At 38.9% G+C, this 20,219-nt stretch overlaps 1 protein-coding gene across 2 annotated transcripts in view; it reads left to right on the top strand.

Annotated features, from left to right (window-relative positions):
- Window positions 1-20,219, top strand: part of Baat (bile acid CoA:amino acid N-acyltransferase) — a 52,516-nt gene that overhangs the window by 29,477 nt on the left and 2,820 nt on the right. For both annotated transcript variants that reach the window (XM_005382803.2, XM_005382802.2), the window contains exons 2-3: window positions 10,780-11,296; window positions 14,521-14,723. In XM_005382803.2, the coding sequence (XP_005382860.1) occupies window positions 10,831-11,296; window positions 14,521-14,723 (669 nt within the window). In that variant the 5' untranslated portion in view covers window positions 10,780-10,830. The remainder of the gene's footprint in view (window positions 1-10,779; window positions 11,297-14,520; window positions 14,724-20,219) is intronic.

Raw genomic sequence — 20,219 nt, forward strand, 5'->3', positions numbered from 1 at the left:
AGGCAAAACCCAGACACATACTGCAGGGTCGATAGTTTGTGAACCACCTGATTCTGTGTCTCCAGTCAGTTCAGGACACATACAGGAACCAGATGCAGGCCGATGGGCAGCAATCACAGACTGCCCATGCTTTTGCCCCCCTAGGGGTTCTGGGCACAAGTAAAGCACAGAGTGAAACCACTGGATAAGCAGCTCTTGGAGCACTCACTCACTGGGCACAGGGTGTGCTCAGGGAGGGGCCACAAATGCCCCCCAACTAGAGCAGTCCCTGGGGCTTGTGAGTGAGGACCTCCTGTCTGCCTGAGGGTGCACGGAGGGAAGAGACACAGTCTGTAATCTCACTGGCCTTCTGAGTGAGGAATTCCTGTCTTCACCAGGCATGCAGAGGGTGGAGACTCAGACTGTAATGTTGGCAGAGTCGTGGGTTGCCCACTCTGCCCCTAGGATGTAGATGGGAAGTGCCTGGTTCTCTCAGTAGTGTTAGGCTGGGAACTGTGCTGTCAGCGTTTTGCAGCTCACCTGATCCTGTGTCTCCACAGAGAAGCCAGACACAGGCCACACTGTCAGCAATCACAGACTGCCCTTGCCTGTGACCTCCAGGAGTTCATTGTGCAAGCAAGGCCCAAACCTGAACTGCGGTGTCAGCAGCAACGGAGCACCTGCTTCAGTACCTCATTGGGCTCTGGGCATGCGCAGAGAGGGCCCACATGTGAACCCCAGTGAGAGCAATTTGCTGGCCTTCTGAGTGAGGAACTCCTGTCTGCCTTGGGCGCACGGAGGGTGGACTGCCATACCATTTTATTTTCGACTGCCTCAACAGTGAGAAGACCTTTGCATCTGTGATACACCACTGACATTTTTCTGATGCCTGAGTACTTTATCCAATTTAGACGTTTATTATATCATTGGAGCATGTGATAAATAGCTTAATTACCCCCTTTTTCTAGCTCAGAAGTTTAGTTGCCTACTCTGTCACCTAGCACCTCAGTACTTTCTAGTTTATTTTCTCTCTCTTTTTTTGTCTCTCTCTCTCTATTTCTCTCCCAATCAACCTAGATGAGCTCATTAGAGATTCTTAAATTTCATATAGTCTACTTGTAAATTGTTATGGGTTGTGTCTACATGTCCTCCAAAAGCCTCATGAAGTCATAGACTGAGATTTTCTGAGGTGGCTGGATCTAGAACGTGAGATATTGGGATTGTGTGATACTAGGATTAAGTGTATAAAGCCGGAATTAAGGGTATGTGGTTATTAAATTAGTCCACTGATTGGTTTGGCATAGGGCTGGGTGTGGATAATGGGAAGATATAACCTGGGTTGTGGATGGCACCAACCAAAAGTGGATAGCCTGCAGTGGATAATAGGGAGAAGTTTCTGTGTTACTGCTGCTGCTTTTCTACTTGACTGATTGCTGCCTTCTGGTTTCCATAAACTGTTTCTTCTATACAATGCCCCTCTGCCATGCCACCCTGCCTGCGGCCAGCCCAATATGAACTGAAACTTCTATTTGTTGGGGCATAGTTCAACAAGAAAGAACCCAAGAGACCAAGTAAAGGAACAAAAAATGCTTTATTCAGCCAGTGACCAACAGCCTGTCTAGATGCTAGGGAGATGTTGGTGTTGATCTCACCTTTGATTTTAGTTCAAATACCCTTTTGGGTTCCATGGTAACCGTATTCTGATGGTTTCTAACGAAAGGTCACAAGATTTACATCTCCCAGGTTTCATTAGGCAGGATGCAGTTCATCTTAGCTTCCTCACAGTTTGTTTTGTCTATTGGTTCTTTTAGATAAAAGACTTGTTTCTCCTCTTATGATTTTATGGTTAGCTAAGTGAGAGTGGTGAAGAGTGTGTTCATAAAAAGTTTAAGTGACCTTTTAAAATGGCGTTACAAAATGAAAATGGATTCTTTCTTGCCCTATCATACTAACTTTGAGATACAATAAACCTTCCCTCCCTTAACTTCGGGTGTTGGTTATTTTGTTTTAACAATGAGAAAAGTAAATTAGATAGGCTTTGGTCTGAGAAGTGTGGTTGTTGCTCTGACTGTACCTGCCCACTTGGTACAGGAGCCTTTGGAACTGGCTTGCAGAAAGAGTTTGGAAAAGTTTGGAGATGCCAGCTGAAGCTGCCTTGGAATACTTTAAAGGAGCATTGTACTTGAAGAGACATTCTGTTCAGATCTCAGAAGAACACAGTGCTGATAGAAATGCTGCCAGTAAAGGTCAGGCTCAGGAGGTTTCTGCTGGGAAGGACTGCAATGGTTGTTGGGATACTAATGTGTGTTATGCCTTGGTAGAAAGTTTGTCTGCATTTTGCTCATGTCAAGAGATTTTGCTTGAGATTGAGATGGCAGACTAGTTAATCCTGCAGAAGAAACTCCAAGACAGTCTAATGTTGAGTTGGTGGCATGGCTATTTTGGGGGGCTTTTATCAAGATCTAAATTGAGAATCAAACAGAGTGCCCACAGAATAATTCAAAATGTTGTGAGTATGGTCAGAAAGAAATTGTGATAAAGTTGTGAGCTGCAAAGATAGAGAAGAGGAGAACTTGGTTGCTGAGAAGGAAAAGAATAGAAAAGATTACTTGAGGACATCACCAGAACCAGCCTTTGCAGCCTCAATATTAAAAAGGTGAAAGACTTTGTTTAGCCCCCAAAGAAATGTGTTGCAAAGTGTTAGCAGCCTAGGGAAGGTCTTCCACAGGATTTGTATCCTGGTGCTCAGCACCCCAGCCACTCAGCTCCTATTACAAAGAGATAAGGAGGCCTGGCTCTTGCTCCAGCTGGTGCACACCTTGGTGTCATTAATGTGACACTGGTTTTAGGCATAGGCATAATGCAAGATTTGTGGAATCAGGGAGACTTCCACCCAGATTTTAGAAGAAGATCTGGGAAGCTAAGCAGTGTGCCCTGAGAATGCAGAGTGTGAAGATGTGAGTGTGAAGCTGAAGGTGCAGTGGAGACCCTCTAGAAGGCTAGAGAAACACGGAATGTGCATTGCCTAGAGAAAGCTGCATGGAATGAGGAAATCAGGCTCAAGAGAGAAGTTATGAGATCTACAACCACAGACAGGGCCAGAGAGGGGAACACACCAAAGTCTTTTGGAGTTCACATCTTACCATGGATTGCCGCAAGAGGCTCGACATGGAAATACCGGACATAATGTTCACTCTGTTGGGTTTTTGTCTTGATTTGGTCTCATTCCCTCTCTATCCTCCTATTTCTGTCTTTTAGAATGGGAATGATTATCTTGTGCCACTGTATGTTGTGAGTGTTTAACTTTCTTTTATTTGTACAGGGGCTCACAGTGAAGAGTAACACTTAAATTTCAGAGGAGATTTTGAACTTCGACATTTCAGCAACGCTGAAGCTGTTAGGACTTTGTCAACTCTTGGAGGTGGATAAAATGTATTTTTCATAAGGGGATGTGTCTTTTGGGGCTTGTGTTATGGCTTGAATCTAGATGTCCTCCTAAATCCTCATGTACACATAGGTGGGAATTTTGGCTGGACTTAGGGTGTATGAATATGGATTAAGGATGTGCAATTACTAAATTAGTTCACAGATAGGTTTAGCATATCTCTGGGTGTGGATACTGGGTGTAGGAGGTGGATGCCGAGGGTAGGAGGCACCGCTGAAAAGACATGTAGCCTGGGTGGAATATAAGGGGAAAAGAAGGAAAGCAGGCTTATGACTTCACTGCTTCCTGCCATGGACTGCAAGACATTGCTCATTTATCTTGTTAAATTTTTAGAAATATTTGCTCATCTTGCAGAACAGGTGGAACAAGCTATTTGCAATCCAAAGTTTTACTTTATTGTACAAAAACTAGCATTATTGCCCTGTCAACATCAGTAGACTCATCAACATGGGTTTTCTCCATGGTGACTCACTTTTTTTTTTTATCATTTTAAAGAGTAAAAGAAGGATAACATAGTAATAGGGGGGCTTACCAAATTACAGACAACGTGGTAGGAAATTATCAATGGTTGTTGTTTTACATATTGTTATCTACAAGATAGTTTCTCAGGAAAGCAAACAAATAATAGTGAGTTACAGACAAAAGTGGTAGGAGATTATCAATGGTTGTATTATACTTTGGTATCTTCTAAAGAAAATAAATAGAGCTATACATGAGTAACCAATTGAATAATCATGGACTATTCTCAATGGTTGCTGTAGGAAACACATAGTAATAAACATATATCCATTTACAAAATAGCATAGGAATAATACAAACGTTACAGAGTTATGGACAGATTAGTAGGAAAATATCAATGGCTGCTGTAATATATGGTGGTATCTTTAAAGTGGTTTTGCAGGAAGACAGAGATATGCAAGAAAGATCTAACAAGTAGTTACAGCCTAAGGGTTGTGAAAAATAGCATATTACCTCCTCATTAGTGACTCCTATCACTGAGGTGTGACAGCTGGAAGAAAGGCCAGGATTGAAAAGAAGGACCAAGAGACTTGCACCTGTGTCTAGCAACAGGCTGTTTTCTTTTTCCTCTCTAGTCATGATTACCAGGCACTCCTCCATGAAGATGACAGTCTGGCCAGAGGGAGAAGGCAGAGTATGCCCCGGGCCCCCTCATTCCTGTTGGACTAACTGGTAGGATGGGTCTCAGCTCAGCCCTCCGCTTCAGAGGGCAGAACAATCTCCAGTGATCACCTTTGCATTCAGGGCATGGCCCAGGGAGCCTCTTAGGGCAGTTCCTCTTGAGGTGGCCTGGCTTTTAACAGTGGTAGCAGATGAATGTAGTCGTCAAGTTCTTCTTGGGGCCCCAAGAATCAGACTCAGGGTCTGTTTCTCTTAGTGGTGCAGCAAAAGCAGCTGGTTTTCCTCAGTCTCGTTGTTTTCTCTCCTTGGCCTCCTCCTTGTCACAGCTATAGAATACTGAGGAGGCAATTCTTACTAACATCTCAAGTGCATCATCTGGGGCAAAAGCCATTTTTTGTAACTTTTTCTTTCTCCAGCCTCCCAGCGCATTGGGACCCCATAACCACTTAGTGTCCTTTCCCCAGTCATCAGCACAGGCAGCAGGAATCTCAGTGAAGGCCTCTCCAGAGCTCCATGCACTCCTCCACCACGCCTGTACTGTCAGAGGAAGAATGGTTTCCAGGGTTCTCCCCAGGCATTGTGCAAGGTCCTCCTGGTTTCCAGCTTCCAAATGGCTCTCGTGACCCTGGTCAACTAGACCTCTGAGTCTTCAGGCACAGTCTGTATTTTCATGTTCTCTGAGTCCTTGTTCAGCAACTGTTCCTCCACTGACTAGACCTTTCAGGTTCCCAATGATAGGGACAAGAATGACCCATTGTGTGGTATGTATTCCCAGGGGTTTCTCCATGTCAGGATGATTCAAACAGGCCCTCAGGTGAGCCTCCATGGCTGGTGCATGGCATGTCAATTTTGTCATTGCTTCTCTGTGCCATGATATTTCTTGATGGCGCAGCAGTGGTTGGCCTAAGGGCCAGCGGACGCTAGTGCGCACCACCAAACAACTTCCCAAGTGCCAGCTACCCACCTTCCAGGCACCTGAGCTGCTAGAGGCTGGCCCAATGGCTGCCATGCAGCCTCTCAGGCCCCCACATGGCTAGGAGCTGGCCCCCATGGTGATTCATTTTCTTCCAATATCTTCTGTTATTTTATCACAGATTGCCTTGGATGCTGGACCTGGATACACAGAACTTAATGCTAGACTTTTAGACTTGCTTTGGTCCCATTCTTTTCTCTCCCTCTATTTGGAATAGGAAATTCTATCTTGTGCCATTGTATGTTAAGAGTGTTTAACTATCTTTTCATTTGTACAGGAGCTTTCAGTTAAAGCTTTGGCTTAAATCTCAGACATCTTATACTTAAACTTTTCAGCAGTGCTGAAACTGATAGGACTTTGGAAACTCTTAGAGATGGACTAAATTACTTTTACATAAAAGGATGTGCATGAGTCTTTGGGGGGAGCCAGAGGCAGAATGTTATGACTTGTGTCTACATGTCCCCCCAAAGCTTTGTAGCTGGGGCTTTTCAGAGGTGGCTGTATCTAGAATGTGTGATGCTAGGGTTAAGTGTGTGATGCTATGATTAAGGGTGTAGTTACTAAATTAGTCCACTGATGGGTTTGGCATAGTTCTGGGTGTGGATAATTGGAAAAGCCAACCTGTGTGTGAGTCGTACCCACGCAAAGAGTGTGTAGCCTGGATAGAATATAAAAGATAGAAAGAGACTTAATGTTGTGATTTGCTGCTTTGCTGCTTTTTGACCACCATGGACTCTTTCTCTCTGTGATGCCCCTCTGCCATGTCACCCTGCCTTGGAGTCAGTTAAGTATGAAATGAAACCTCTACAACCTGTGCACTATAATAAAACTTTTCTCTTTTAACTTTGGGTGCTGGGTACTTTGTCAGTGATGCAAAAATTACCTAAGTAATAGGTTATTTTGTATTACTTGAAAAGAGTCATTTAAGTCTCTTACAACTGTATGATTTCATTTACTTCATTCCCACCCTTTTATTATCACATTTTATTTCTACCTTATAATCCCACAGTGTACTATTGTACTTTAAATATTCAAGTCTTTTAATTTCATTTAAATATATGTATATAAGTATAACAGTTTGGTCAAAGGGCTTTTTCCATTTATCTACAAAATGACAATTAGTTGCTATTAATCTTTTCTAAAAGAGATCACATCATCTATCTAGTATAATTGTCCTTAAATATGTTACCATTTCTTGAAGTGATAGTATACTGCAAACATAAAATTTCCATTTTTTTCATAGTAATATCTTCATTTTCCCTTCATGTTTGAAGTGTCCTTTTTGTTACATAAGAGATGTTAGAGATTTGTGGCTTGGGATTTGCTTTTTTATTTAACCACTGTAAACATTTTCTGCCTATTATCTTACACTGTTTTGGAAACAGATGTTAGCATTAGTCATTCATTTGTACAAAATATTTCTACTTTTCTCTGGTTACCTAAAAATCTCATACTATAAGATTTATACTATACTTATAAGATAGAAATCTTATACTATTAGATTCAGTATAGTACTGTAATTATGATTTTCTTGGTTTTATCTAGTTTCTTATAGCTCTAGCATAAGGTTTTTAAACAAATTTGGGGCAGTTTTAGTAATTTTTTTTTAACTATTTCCACTGTACTTTTCTCTCTCCTCTTTAAAATTCCAAATACACATATGTTTGATACTGTCCCACATATCTTGTAGAGAACCTTGTTGGTCTCTTGTTGTAGACTGGAGAGAAATGGCAGCTGTGGGTATGAGGAAAATAAAGACAAGAGACAATAGCTGGGGTCAGGTGGAGTGACCTCTTACTTGACAGGCAAGAGGACTGACTTCAACAGTAGGGGCATTTATTTTATACTCTTGCAAAGTTAGTTTAATGTTGCCTAGCGACTAATGACTGTAATTTTCCAGGCAGGATGTCTTTCTGAAGACTGAGGTAGCTTGACTGTTTGAGGCACTCTGGCTCTGTCCTGCCCTCCCACCTATGACCAATTTCCACCTTCAGTGTCTCCCATCAATACCTTAAGTGCTTTCTCTTTTACATTTTTATACTTTTGTTTATTTGTTTAGTTTGGGTACTCTGAATGGAGCTGTCCTTGTGTTTCCTGGCCTTTTACGTTCCATTTCTTGTATGATAATCCCAAGAACTGGCTACTTCTGCTTTTATTCTACTGGTTGTTTCTTGTTAAGAGTACAAGCCAAAATATTTTATTTCTCTTGTGCCTCAGAAATTTTAAAAATTGATACTGGATATTTTGTTTATAAACAGTGACTGAAAAAATTCCCTTCAGAAGATGGTGTACTTCTATAAAAATGTTATGAAAATGTTGGCATTGGGGGCTAATCATTCCAAGCTGTGATTGAGCTGGGTCTATGCTTTGCCACAGCTTTAATTCAGTGTACAACTGACTTCTAATATTCTTGGTTGTGGGATTAGACCTTTATCAGCAGCAGCATTAATGGACTGCCAGTTGATCTTTGTGCTTTATGACAATTTCTGAGCTTTTCAAAGTGTGGGAAATTCTGATTTACAGTCTCTGGCAGGAGGATCACTAAATAATTTCCCTTGCTCTTTAATCATGCTTTGTGTCACCTGAACATGGGACAATTCTTTGGTCCTTTGCCCTCCTCCTTTGGAAGGTAGCTACCTTGCTTTGTATGAAAGCCTAAAATTTATCAGATGGATTTATCTCAGCTTGGTATAGAAAAATTTTTGCTCTCAGCTTTGATGTACTGTCATTGAGAACATGATGAAGTCAAATAATGAATTAGAAAATGGAGAAAATCTTTGTTCCTGGAGTTGTTCAGAATTCTAATCAATCAAGCAGGCCTCTGTGCATTCATTAAAAGTCCAAACTGAAAGACCCAGTGAAAACTGGGAGCCGGACATGGTGGTGCACGCCTGTAATCCCAGCACTGCAGAGGGTGAGGCAAGAGAATCGTTGTGAGTTCAAGACCAGCCTGAGCTACAAAGTGAGTTCAAGGCCTGAACTGCATAGCGAGACCCTGTCTCAAAAAAAAGGCAACAGAAAAAAAAGAAAAGAAAGCTGGGCAACAGAAATAAATAGACATCTTTTCAAAAAAAGAAATGCAAATGAAAAAAATTTCAACATTTTTGCTCATTGCAGAAATGCAATTAGAAACAATATTAGATTCCATCTTAGTCCAGAAAGAATGACTATCATCCAGCAATCATAATAACAAATGCGGGCAGAGCTGTGGGAAAAAAGGGACCCTTCTACATTGTTGATGGGACTATAAAATAGTACAACCATTATAGAAATAAGTATGGAAATTTCTCAAAAACCTAAAATTAGAAATTCCTCTTGACCTTCATATTCATATTCTAAGTATTTACCTATAAGACTTAAAGACATCATATTACAGTGATACATGCATATCCATGTTTATAACAGTACAACTCATAACAGCTGAATCTTGGAAGTAGCCTATATGGAATATATGTCTATCAGCAGATGAACTGACTAATAAAAAGTACTTATACACAATAAAATACTACTCTGACATAAAGAAAATTTGAATCATTTATAAGAAAGTGAATGCTTCTTGAGCATTGATAAAATTGGCTAAAAAGTGTGAATTGATAGAAAGTATTGAATTCATAAAAAATATTAATAAATACTTGTTAAGAAAGATGATAAAAAGTATTTATATACAATAAAGTACTACTCTGACATAAAGAAAGATAAATTTGAATCATTTGTAGGAAAATGAATGCTTCTTTTTTGGGGGGGTAGGGTTTCACTATGTAGTTCAGGCTGGCCTTAAGCTCACTTTGTAGCCCAGGATGATCCCAAACTCACAAAGATCCTCCTGCCTCAGCCTCCCGAGTGCTGGGATTACAGGTGTGCACCACCATGCCCTGCTAAATGAGTGCTTCTCGAGACCATAATTTTAAGTGGAATAAATCAGACATACAAGCTTCAATATCGGGGCTGGGGATTTAGCTCAGCAGCACAGCACCTGCCTGGCAAGCACAAGGTTGTGAGTTCAATTCCTGGTACTGGAAAAAAAAATAAGCTTCAACATCACCTGGTTTGTCTTATATGAAAACTGCAAAGACCAGAATAAGAGATAGACAGTAGGAAAGAGGAAGGTAGTTTGTTGGCCAATGGGAAAGGGATCTGAAGATGGGAGGAGGAGGGAGGGAGAAGAGAGGAAAAGCATATAAAAATTAAAATGTGTTATTTGTATATCAACTACCCACAATTAATACAACAATATGTAATGAAAATATGCTCTAATAAAAATATGTAAAGTTTTCTGTTGATATTTCTTTATTGTTTTCTTCTTCAATTTCTTTCTGTATACTTTATAACAATTGACAGACAATCTTTAGGAGACAGAATATTCCTAACAGAGAATATTCTGTTTCTTCTAAGTGGTTTGTCACTTGTGGATTTGATTTCATTTTTATTCTTGGCACTCTTGCAATATAGTGAGTTCAAACAAAAGCAGAAGAAAAAACCAAACAAATAGATATAAATCTGAGTTTGCAGAGAGGCATGAGAAAAGTTGTCATCCTGTGGCTTTCCCTATTTAAGAATGAAGCTGTAAACAGTTCAGCAAGTCTGTCTACCTGCAGGTCTTCTCAGTTTGTACTTTTTGCTTTCAGCCAGGCCAGTCCTAAATACAAATCAATGAAGGAGATCAGATCAAATTAGAAAGCTTCTGCACAGAAAAAGAAACCACCACCAGAGTGAAGAGATAGTCTAGAGAATGGGAAAAAATTTTGCCAGCTACTCCTCAAATAGAAGACTAATATTTAGAAAAATATAAATTTGGTTCTTTGAAAGATTAAATAAAATAGACAAACCCTTAGCCAAACTTATCACATGATTAGCAGGAGCATCAAATGTTCTATATAGAGAGATGTACATTAAAGTACATTGTTCTTGATCCCACATCTCTTTCTTCTCCTCCATTATATCTGATTTCTCCAGTCCCACATAGCAGATATTCTGTTGTTCTTGATGTATTGACATGATTCTGGTACATTTGGACTGCTACTTCCTCAATCCTGTTTGCTTGCTGTGAACCTCAGTGACTTATTTTCTGCATTCTAAAAATTTGTTGAGAGTAGCTAGGCATCTTGCACTAGTAGATGACAATGGTATATTTGCCAAATCACCATAACTGAATCCTAAGAGGTCTTACTCCTGGAACATTTTGCAATTCGTTAACTCATCATTACCTATTCCATTACTCCTTTTTTTTCCCCCCTATTCTTAGGTTTTACTGAAGAGGTTCCTGAAAACTCACTCAAGGTGCTACACTGCAAACATGGTTCAGTTGACAGCTACTCCTCTGAGCGCGCTTGTTGATGAGCCCGTGCAGATCCGAGTCACAGGCCTGAGTCCTTTCCAGGTGGTGTGTCTTCAGGCATCACTGACAGATGAAAAGCAGTCCCTGTTTCGTTCTGAGGCCTACTATAAGGCCAATGAAGCTGGTGAGGTCGATTTGGAGCGTGATGCTGCGCTTGGAGGTGACTATGTGGGAGTCCACCCCATGGGGCTCTTCTGGTCCTTGAAACCTGAAAAACTGTTAACGAGACTGATGAAAAGAGATGTGATGAATAGTCCGTTCCAGGTCCAATTACAACTCTTTGAGCCATATTTCCCAGTACAATATGAATCTGCCCGTGCTCCAATGGCCAGCCTGACCGTGGAAAGGTGGTACGTGGCACCTGGTGTCACGCGGATCCCGGTGAGGGAAGGCCGCCTCCGGGGAGCCCTCTTTCTCCCTCCAGGTGAGGAGAATGACTCTGCTTACTGTTGTCCTGTGTTTCTCTCCTCGAAATGACTCACAGCTCTAGAAATTTATCTTGAATGTGCCCAATGCCTATCCCCAATTTTCCTTTCTTAGAGTGAAGTTTCATTTGAATCAGAACAAGCACATTGTAATATTCTGCTCTAATGCAAATTGTATAATAATTTGGGAGCTTGTGTAACACTAATTATATACAGTTCATTGAGTCCCTACATTATGTGATATCCAAAGCCTTGGAGCCGTGTTAAGTTTGTCTGCACTAGCATCTGTCTATCTGAAAACTATCATCTCAATCTCATGGAAACCAGGAATTTTCATTTAAGTATGTACTACTGCATTGCTGTCAGGAAAAGCTGGTGATATGATCGACTGCATGTTTGCAAATAAAACCTCATAAACACTTTATTTCTAGGTAAATATTGCCTGTTTAGAGAATATTCCACACATAAGGTAACTAGGCATGCTCACTAATGGTAATTACTTCCAGAACAACTCATTTTTTCTGGAAGTGACTGCCAAATACAACTAAATGATTTAAAATATTTATTGACCAGAGTGCATCATGAGCATAAGTGAAGGAAAGAGAATTTCGCAGAAGATGTCAGAAGGTTCAGATTTCAGATCTGTCTGAATTCCCCTTCCTCAGACCAATGTCTATCTCTATTATTTATCTATATTAATATATAACAATTCACTTGTAGAACTGAAGTGGATTGAAGACCCTTCAAATATTAAGGATGGTTTTTGGCAACATAAAGTTATAGAAGTAGGAGGAATAACAACTTGCCATTCAAAATTCATCATTACTGATGCATTTCTTTGGATGAAACTAAAATTTTACACCTAGTAATTAGCGTATAGACCACATTCTGGTTAGTAGGGACCCAAAAGAAGTAGCACAAAAGCAGTTCCTTTATGCCTTGCTCTGCTAAGCATGTGTATATTGGTGTAGGCCTTCCAGGTTGGGATGATATTCTGGTTCAGTGTATGCATTTTGTGAACCGTTTAGCACGTTGCATAAGCTGGGTCACTTGTTTTAGGTGTTTGTTTTGTGGGTCAAATGAAAGTGTTGTGTGGGGTCAAAAAGAGATTGAATCAGGTATCAAAATATTTCTCATATATATCATTTTTTCTAGATAAGGATCCACAATCTTAAATGTATATTCCTTTTCTGTCAATCAGAAGACATAAAACACATCCTTATTCATTTACTCAAATGCTATTTTTGAAAAAAGATATATTAAGTATCATATCATTTCTTGTTTTCTGAAGGTCAGTGGAGGACTTTTTATTTTTTTATTTTAAAGAGCAAATAATAAAAACAAAATAACACAAAAAGTATAAAACAATACAGAGTTTCAAAACAAGATGATAGGAAATCAACAATGGTTATTGTTTTTTGCTTTGGGAAAGCAACATCATTGCAGGACTGTTTGGTGGAGCAAATCTGCTCACCTCATGGTCATAAAGGAAGACAAAAGAAAATTGGTGTCAGACTTATGGGACGTCTGACACCAATTTAGAATGTTTCCCTTTGGAAACTGTCAGGATATTTAATGAGAAAATTTTATAACATTATGTCTAAATATATAAGATTAGTATTTAGGCAGCCTCTAACTGGAAGTCTCATCTTTAATTTAATTCTGGAAGATGCTCTGTTCTTCCTTTGTTTCATGATTTCCTTCCTACTACTTCCATTCTGGAAATTCTATTACTTATTAATTATTGCTATCTTCAAAATAGTTGCTCAGATTACCAGATATAGGAATGCAAGATTGATCAAACTAATAAGTATTAACTGTCCCTTTCAATAAACCAATAGAAATGAATAGCACGATTATTTTAGCTATCTTGAGTATATATATTTTTCCTCCTTTCTTTCTTTCTTTTCTCCTTCTCTCATCCCAATTGTTCTTTCTTATTGAGAAGTTTCTTTCCCTTTTGCAATAACTATTGTACTTTTCATTTTATTTAATAGAGTACTTCTTAAAAAGTTCACTATAGTCATTAAAAATTAAGCCTTTCTGTTAAACCTGGATGAGGTCAGTCTTCCTTAGTGAAGTCATATATAGCAGAATACTCTCAGTAAGTTCACTGTATATTTATTTTAGTCTATGGATTCTGCTTTATTTTGGAAATAAGTTGCCTGCAAAAAGGTGACTGTAGAGTAATACTTAGCCCATCCCTGCTTTTTACTATGTGTTATACCTCAAAGAATGAAAAGTATTCTTGGATAAAAGGACTCAATATTTGCCTCTACTTACAAGGAGAATTTCATCAGTGCATAGTCATACGAGTGTAACAGAGTGGCATTTTATCAGTGTCTTAGCCAAAGTCATCATCAAAAAATAATTGAGCCGTTATCTTCTTTGAGAACCAAGTTAAATCTATTGAACCACATCTTACATCAGTCATCTCTTCATTATATAATAAATGCCTGAGATAATCATTTTATAAAGAGAAAAGGTTTATTTTGGGTCACAGTTTTCAGGGTTTTAGTCCATCATTACTTACTTGGCCCTTTTGCTTTGGGAAAAGCAATACATCATTGCAGGACTGTTTGGTGAAGCAAATCTCACCTCATGGTCATAAAGGAAGACAAAAGAAAAGTAATGGGCTGGAGTGACACTATCCCCTTTGAGGGTACCGCCAGAGTGATCTGGAGACTCACATGAAGTCCCACTCCTTAAATGTTCCAGCACCTCCCGATATCACCTAGGGTTCAAACCTTTAACACATAGGCCTTGATGGGCCATTCAAAATCAAAATCATGGCACTTTTCATCAGTAAGATCCATATATTAATATATATTCATATATATATATATATGAATATATAAATGAAATGTTGCATATTTTTTGGGGGTCCTTATAGATATCCTGAACACTATTTTTGTACCTTTTATAGATTAGAAGCCTTCACTCCATTTTTATGATATTCTTTAATATAAGATTATAAAGGTGAACCCCACTTTTCATGGCTGCAGGGTTTAACATGCTAGTACCTGGTTTCCTCCAAAGCTTTTGGATGCTCTGCTTCTCATATATTTATGAGGCCTTAGTTCTGCCTAAGGTTTGAGATTCTGTTTGACAATTTTGCATTAATTCCACATATCTAATGCACTTTTTCCTAGGATTCACATTCTTACTAAGTTTTCCTCACCATCACTTCATACGCTGTCCATTTTGTATTGTTCTTTTTCAGGAGAGGGCCCTTTCCCAGGGGTAATTGATTTGTTTGGTGGTACCGGTGGACTGCTTGAATTCCGGGCCAGTTTGCTAGCCAGTCATGGCTTTGTCTCCTTGGCCTTGGCCTATTTGGCCTATGATGATCTGCCTACCATACTGGAGAAAGTGGAGTTAGACTATTTTGAGGAAGCTGTAAACTTTCTCCTGAGCCATCCTAAGGTAATTTCATTTTCTCTATGACTTTATTCCTAGTTTTAAACAACCATAATATTCTGTAACTTCAGGTATCTTTGAAGTTCTATTATATATCCTCATTTGCTTTATTACTTATTTTTTACCCAGTATCTTTTACTCACTAAAACAAATGCAAAAGAAGCAAGCCTGTGACCACACGATAACAAGATCATTTACTTTGAATTCCAACAAGAAAGAGGTGTATTTCTGGCTTCATCTCATGTGGTTGAGGGAATTTGGGCAGTTAACTAGACTATACCTTATCACCTTTAGTGTTTCTTCATGGTGTACATAGTATTGTATGTAACTATTACATAATGTTATAGTGATACTTGAAGGGATTATATACACAAAAAGATTAGAATAGTACTTGATTATTCTAAACATTAAACACTGGTAAAAATTTATCATCACTATTATCATCAACATCACTATCATCATCATTATCTTTTCATCACCATATTTAATCAGGGAGAGAATGCATTTCATTGTAGAATGGGTCTGAATCTTGACTTACATAACAGTACTTAATACAGTAATAATTGCCTACTTATGTACATTTGATAAATCTTAAAATATGTGCATCATTGTTATCATAATGTGTTGGTTTGGGGATTATTGTGCAAGGTGAAACTATATAATTTGGGAACATATTTTATATGATTATAATAGTCACCCAAAGAATGATATACAAAAGAGTGCAGAAAATCTGTCCACATACTAAGACCAAGGAATCCAGCTGAAGGCCTGGATCCCATAGAAATGTCCTGCATGTGTCCAGCTTAAGACCTAGAGCTCATAACAATGCCTCCCACGAATCCAACTGGAGGCCTAGAGCCCACGACAGTGTCTCATGTAGGACTGTTTCACAGATCTGTGCTGGGAAGGCCCAAAGGTCAGTGGCAAAACCTAGGAAGTCTGTGCCAACAGGATGAAGGACCTGTGCTAGCAGGCTGAGGGATCTGCACTGGAGCCAGGAAGTGAAACTCAGAAGAACCAGAGCACCCCTGAAGGGTACTACAGGCATCTTCAGCAACAGTGAGGTCCTGAGCTCCTCCAATGATCAAGACGGCTGAGTTCCCATCAGGAAAGGCAACATAGCAAGCTTCTCCAGGAAACCAGCAGTGCACCATCTTCCCCTCCAGAGCCAGGAAGTGATGCTCAAAGTGAGGACCAGAGTTTCCCTAAAGTGAACCAAAGCCATTCTCAGTGCCAGCAAGGTCCCGAGCTCCTCGGAGGATGAAAACAGTCAAGTTCATCCGGAAAGCCAGCATGATGAGCTCCTCCAAAAGGACCAACAGCTTCTTACAGGTTCTACCAGCTCCCAGCAGCTTCTCTCAGTTCCCAACAGCCTTTCTTTTCCTTCTCCAGTTCTGCCTCTTATGCTGCTGGCAACAGTCCTCAGGTGGGCCTCCCATACTCAGCACCATACTTACTCAGTTCAGCTGGGGGTTATCAGTTGACCACCAGTTATCAATCCACTACACATAGCTTTAGTGATATTATTCCTTGTTAATTTTTCATTTTTTTAAATTTAGTAAAATAATCTAAGTAGTAAAATTTTTTTATAAGAATAAGAGACATATAGTGAGGATTTCAATAAGATAAACAGCACTTATAATCTACTGATACACTAAATCTTTAAATGTCTATTTTGAATGCATATAATGTGAATGTCCCTGCATTATTAGATAGGCTCTGTTACCATTACGGTGGTCTTTTTGGATGAGAAATGGGGAGGTTATATGATTCTGTTTTTCATTTCAGTTTGGTGCTTTTTTCCATGGCTAATCCATCAGTGCTGTTGCAAGGTCGCATAGTAAGCTAGTTAGGGATTAACCAGCTTTCTTCCTCAGCTTCTGAGTATTTCCATCCTGCTTCACACAGTCTTTGCTGCTGGATGATTGACCAGAGCTCACTCACTTCACTGTAGGTCATATTTCTCCACTTACTGATTTTAAGTGACTTCTATCAGCTTTACATTCCTTGATCTCAAATTTGGTAGCAGAAGTTAGAAGAAGATTTACCTTTCTTCCAAAGATCTGAAATAAATTATACAAAATCTGCACATAATATGGTAACCAGTTTTTGTTCCTTAATCTAATAGTTTTACTTGATCTTTCATGGCCAAGGACACTGTGTTTCTATGTTTCCTTGCTATAACCATGACTAGTTTTTATATGAGGGCATAGAATTTTGAGACAGAGGTGGGTTTCAGAAAAGGGAAATGTTAGTCAAAGTGTATAAGGCTTTAGTAAGACAGGAGGAAGGTCTTGTGTTTTAGAGCATGGAGACTATCGTTAATCATGATACATCATTTCTTTCAAAATGGTTGAAAGACTAGAGGTTAAATGTTCTCATCACAAAGAAAATAGATTTTATGAAGTGATAAATATGGTAATTAGTTGTATTTGCTAATCTACAACATATATTTGTATCAAAACATCACATTGTACTTATAAGTATATGTAATCATTGTCAATTAAAACTCAAAATTTTAAAATGCAGAGCTTCAAAACTTTAAAAAACTTAATTGACTCAAGGCATGACTTGTAAGATGCATGGTAAAAATAGAGGGTATGTATGATCCATTCCTTTTGTTTAGTTTTGCTCCCCTTAAATTATTTCTCACATTTTTGTTAGCTAGACATGCGTACATTCATTCATGTGTTTTTAAACAGCAGGAAAATAAGCCCCAAAGGTTAGTTGATCAAATGCTTTGAAAGAGTAGGAGATAAATGAAGAAAACTATGGAAAATAAATTAAGACTTTAGAAAAAAGATGTTTGCGTCTGAAACCCTGACCTTGCAAGCGTCCAGGGAACAAAGATAATTAGTGTTAAATGAATTTTGTGCCAGAAACAAGAGACATATTTAAATTCTTCTTCTTTCCTCTCTCATGCCTAACTAGTGACTGGGAACTGCACATTCTGCACTCACTGACAACTCATGCACATGTTTCCTGTTCACATCCACTAGTGCTCCCCTCTTCCCATCAAGACAACATCAATTCTGGGCTATACTGCATCAAGCTCTAATTTGTCTGTCTCCAGTTTTTTCAAGTGAAGTTGTAAGATTGGTGATTTAGAGCACAATTGTTTTGTTCACTTGCACAAGTTCTCCCCATTTACTACAGGTAAAATTGAAGTTTGCTAGCCTATTAGACACTATGTCCAGCCTTCAAGGGTGTCTTAATGGTGCTCTTCAGTTAGGAAAATAGTCAAAGCTGCTTGCCCTGCTTTCAAAAGTACCCATTTTCATGTTGCTACTTTGTTTTCTAACCATATTTTATTGTATCCCACCTTACACTTCAAATTCAGCGATGAAGAACTACCTGTGATTCACTAAGTGCATTGCTGTGTGTTGCCTCAATTTTTGCCCTTGTTCCTCACATGGTGAGTCCATTGTGAAAGTTGGTTATCTTTCCCAGGAATGTGGTTGACAGTAGTTTAAAAGACATAAACATAAGGTATTTTATGTGTCATCTAACAGAGCTAGAGGATGGAGTTTTTGATCAAGGAGACAATTGAAATTTCTACATTTTATGATCCTTCGCTCTAGGTCATAAGATGGCTATGGCAGTGCCAGGTATTTAATCATCATGCCAGCATCCTAGGATGAAAAGATTGATCAACAACACAGGTTTTTTCTTCATAATTTTGTGTCATTATGCACTCTTAGGGATGTCACGGGTAGTGTCCAAGGAAGTCTTCCAATGAAGATATGAGAATATCAATTCGCCCGACCCACAGAGAAATTGAAGGTTTTCTGACTTCCTTCACAGAAAAGGAATTTCCAGGTGCATCGATGAGAGGCATAAAGAGGTTTATTAGGCAGAATTTTAAAAACATACATTCAGAGAGAGTTCACTGTGGGTCCTCAAGACAGAGGTGCATTATGGCCTATGGAAGGAGATGTATATGGTCTTGAAGTGTTGTCAGGATGCAGGATATATGGTGTGTATTCCTACTGTCTTACTGGTTACCAAACTGGCTTGGCTACTGGAGTGTAAATTATTTACATGTGTTTGAAACTGATATATACACATGTTTAATAGTGTGCTTTCTTGAGGATGGAAGTGTGGGAGGAGGCATAATTTTCAGGATAAAAGCATAGACCCAGAGTCCAGTTTATGGAGTTATTGTAATTTCAAAAGCCTGAGGGAATTTTTTGGAGTCTGTTTTCTGAAAGAAGAAAATTTTTGAGTAACATTTGTGCCTCAAATTGAAATTTTTTAAAAAATCATAATCTTAAAATTATGATTTTTTTGTCTTTTTTCTATCTTTATTTCTTGTATCTTATCTCTGGTAGAATATACTGGCCTTATAATAGAGCCCCAAAGTATGCAACAAAACGCAATTGCCTCACAAAGTCTACATTTCAGGCTTCAAATTGTAGAAAATGGTTATTGTATAGGCGTCTAATAGTGTCTAATATGATCAGAATAGCATAGAATTCTTTGTGAATTATTTTTTATATGAAGACTCAATTCATAGTTCTGCGACTGTTTGTTTCATGGTGCATTTATTCTTTACACTCTGGGTTGGAAAATTTGTCCTCATGCACACTTCTATCATAGAACTGATAATAATCCAATCTTCTGGATTTTGTGGTTATTTTCTCCTATCTTGTCACTTGGAAGGGAATTTCTTGATGATATGAAATTGTGACTTACCTCTTTGAGTGTCCCGGTTTTTGGGACAAAGTGGGTGATCTAAAATATTTATCTGATCATCGACAATGAAAAGGAAGCTGGGCTGGCCTGTTAAAGAAAAAAAATCAAGTCTAGAGACTTTTGCAAAATTCTATATGGCTTTTACCTCCATTCTCAACATCTTCCTACTTGACGTCCATTCATTTGACCATCTATAGAGGTCAGAACTTATGCAGTAGAGTTTACTGATCTATTATAACTAGATTCATATGAGTCACAATACTACATGAATTTTACTTAATTTCCTTACTACATTGATGATGTCATAGTTTAAATCTAGGATGGCTCTTAAAAGTCTCATGGTTTTAGAGGTGAGCCTTTTGGAGAGTGATTAGATTACAGAGGCACCATACTCATCAACGTATTCATCCACTGATGAATTCAGTAGTTGAATGTGTTCTTAGGAGATGAGACCTAGTTGGAGTTAGGTCACTAGAAGCAGACCAGGAAAGATTATTCTTCTCAGTAACTCCACCCTTTGCTATCTTCTTCCATAATGATGTGGCTTGAGCATCTTTCCTCCTTCATGCCCTTCAGCATATCATTTCTGCCTTCGATTCAGATGACTGTGAACTGAAACTAAAAGTCAAAAGAAACCTCTTCTCCTTTAACTTGTAGATGACAGAAATCTTTTCCAGTGATGGGGCAGTGACTAATAACAAATTGGTAACAGAGAATGGGAATCATCCCTGTGACTAAATCTTACCTTATGGTACTGGTTTATGGGAGGAATTTGAAAAGTTTTCATAAAGGGGGTTAGAGACAATC

This window comes from Chinchilla lanigera, unplaced genomic scaffold (genome assembly GCF_000276665.1).
Source record: "Chinchilla lanigera isolate Chin_1 unplaced genomic scaffold, ChiLan1.0 scaffold00018, whole genome shotgun sequence".
In the NCBI taxonomy this organism is placed as follows: domain Eukaryota; kingdom Metazoa; phylum Chordata; class Mammalia; order Rodentia; family Chinchillidae; genus Chinchilla; species Chinchilla lanigera.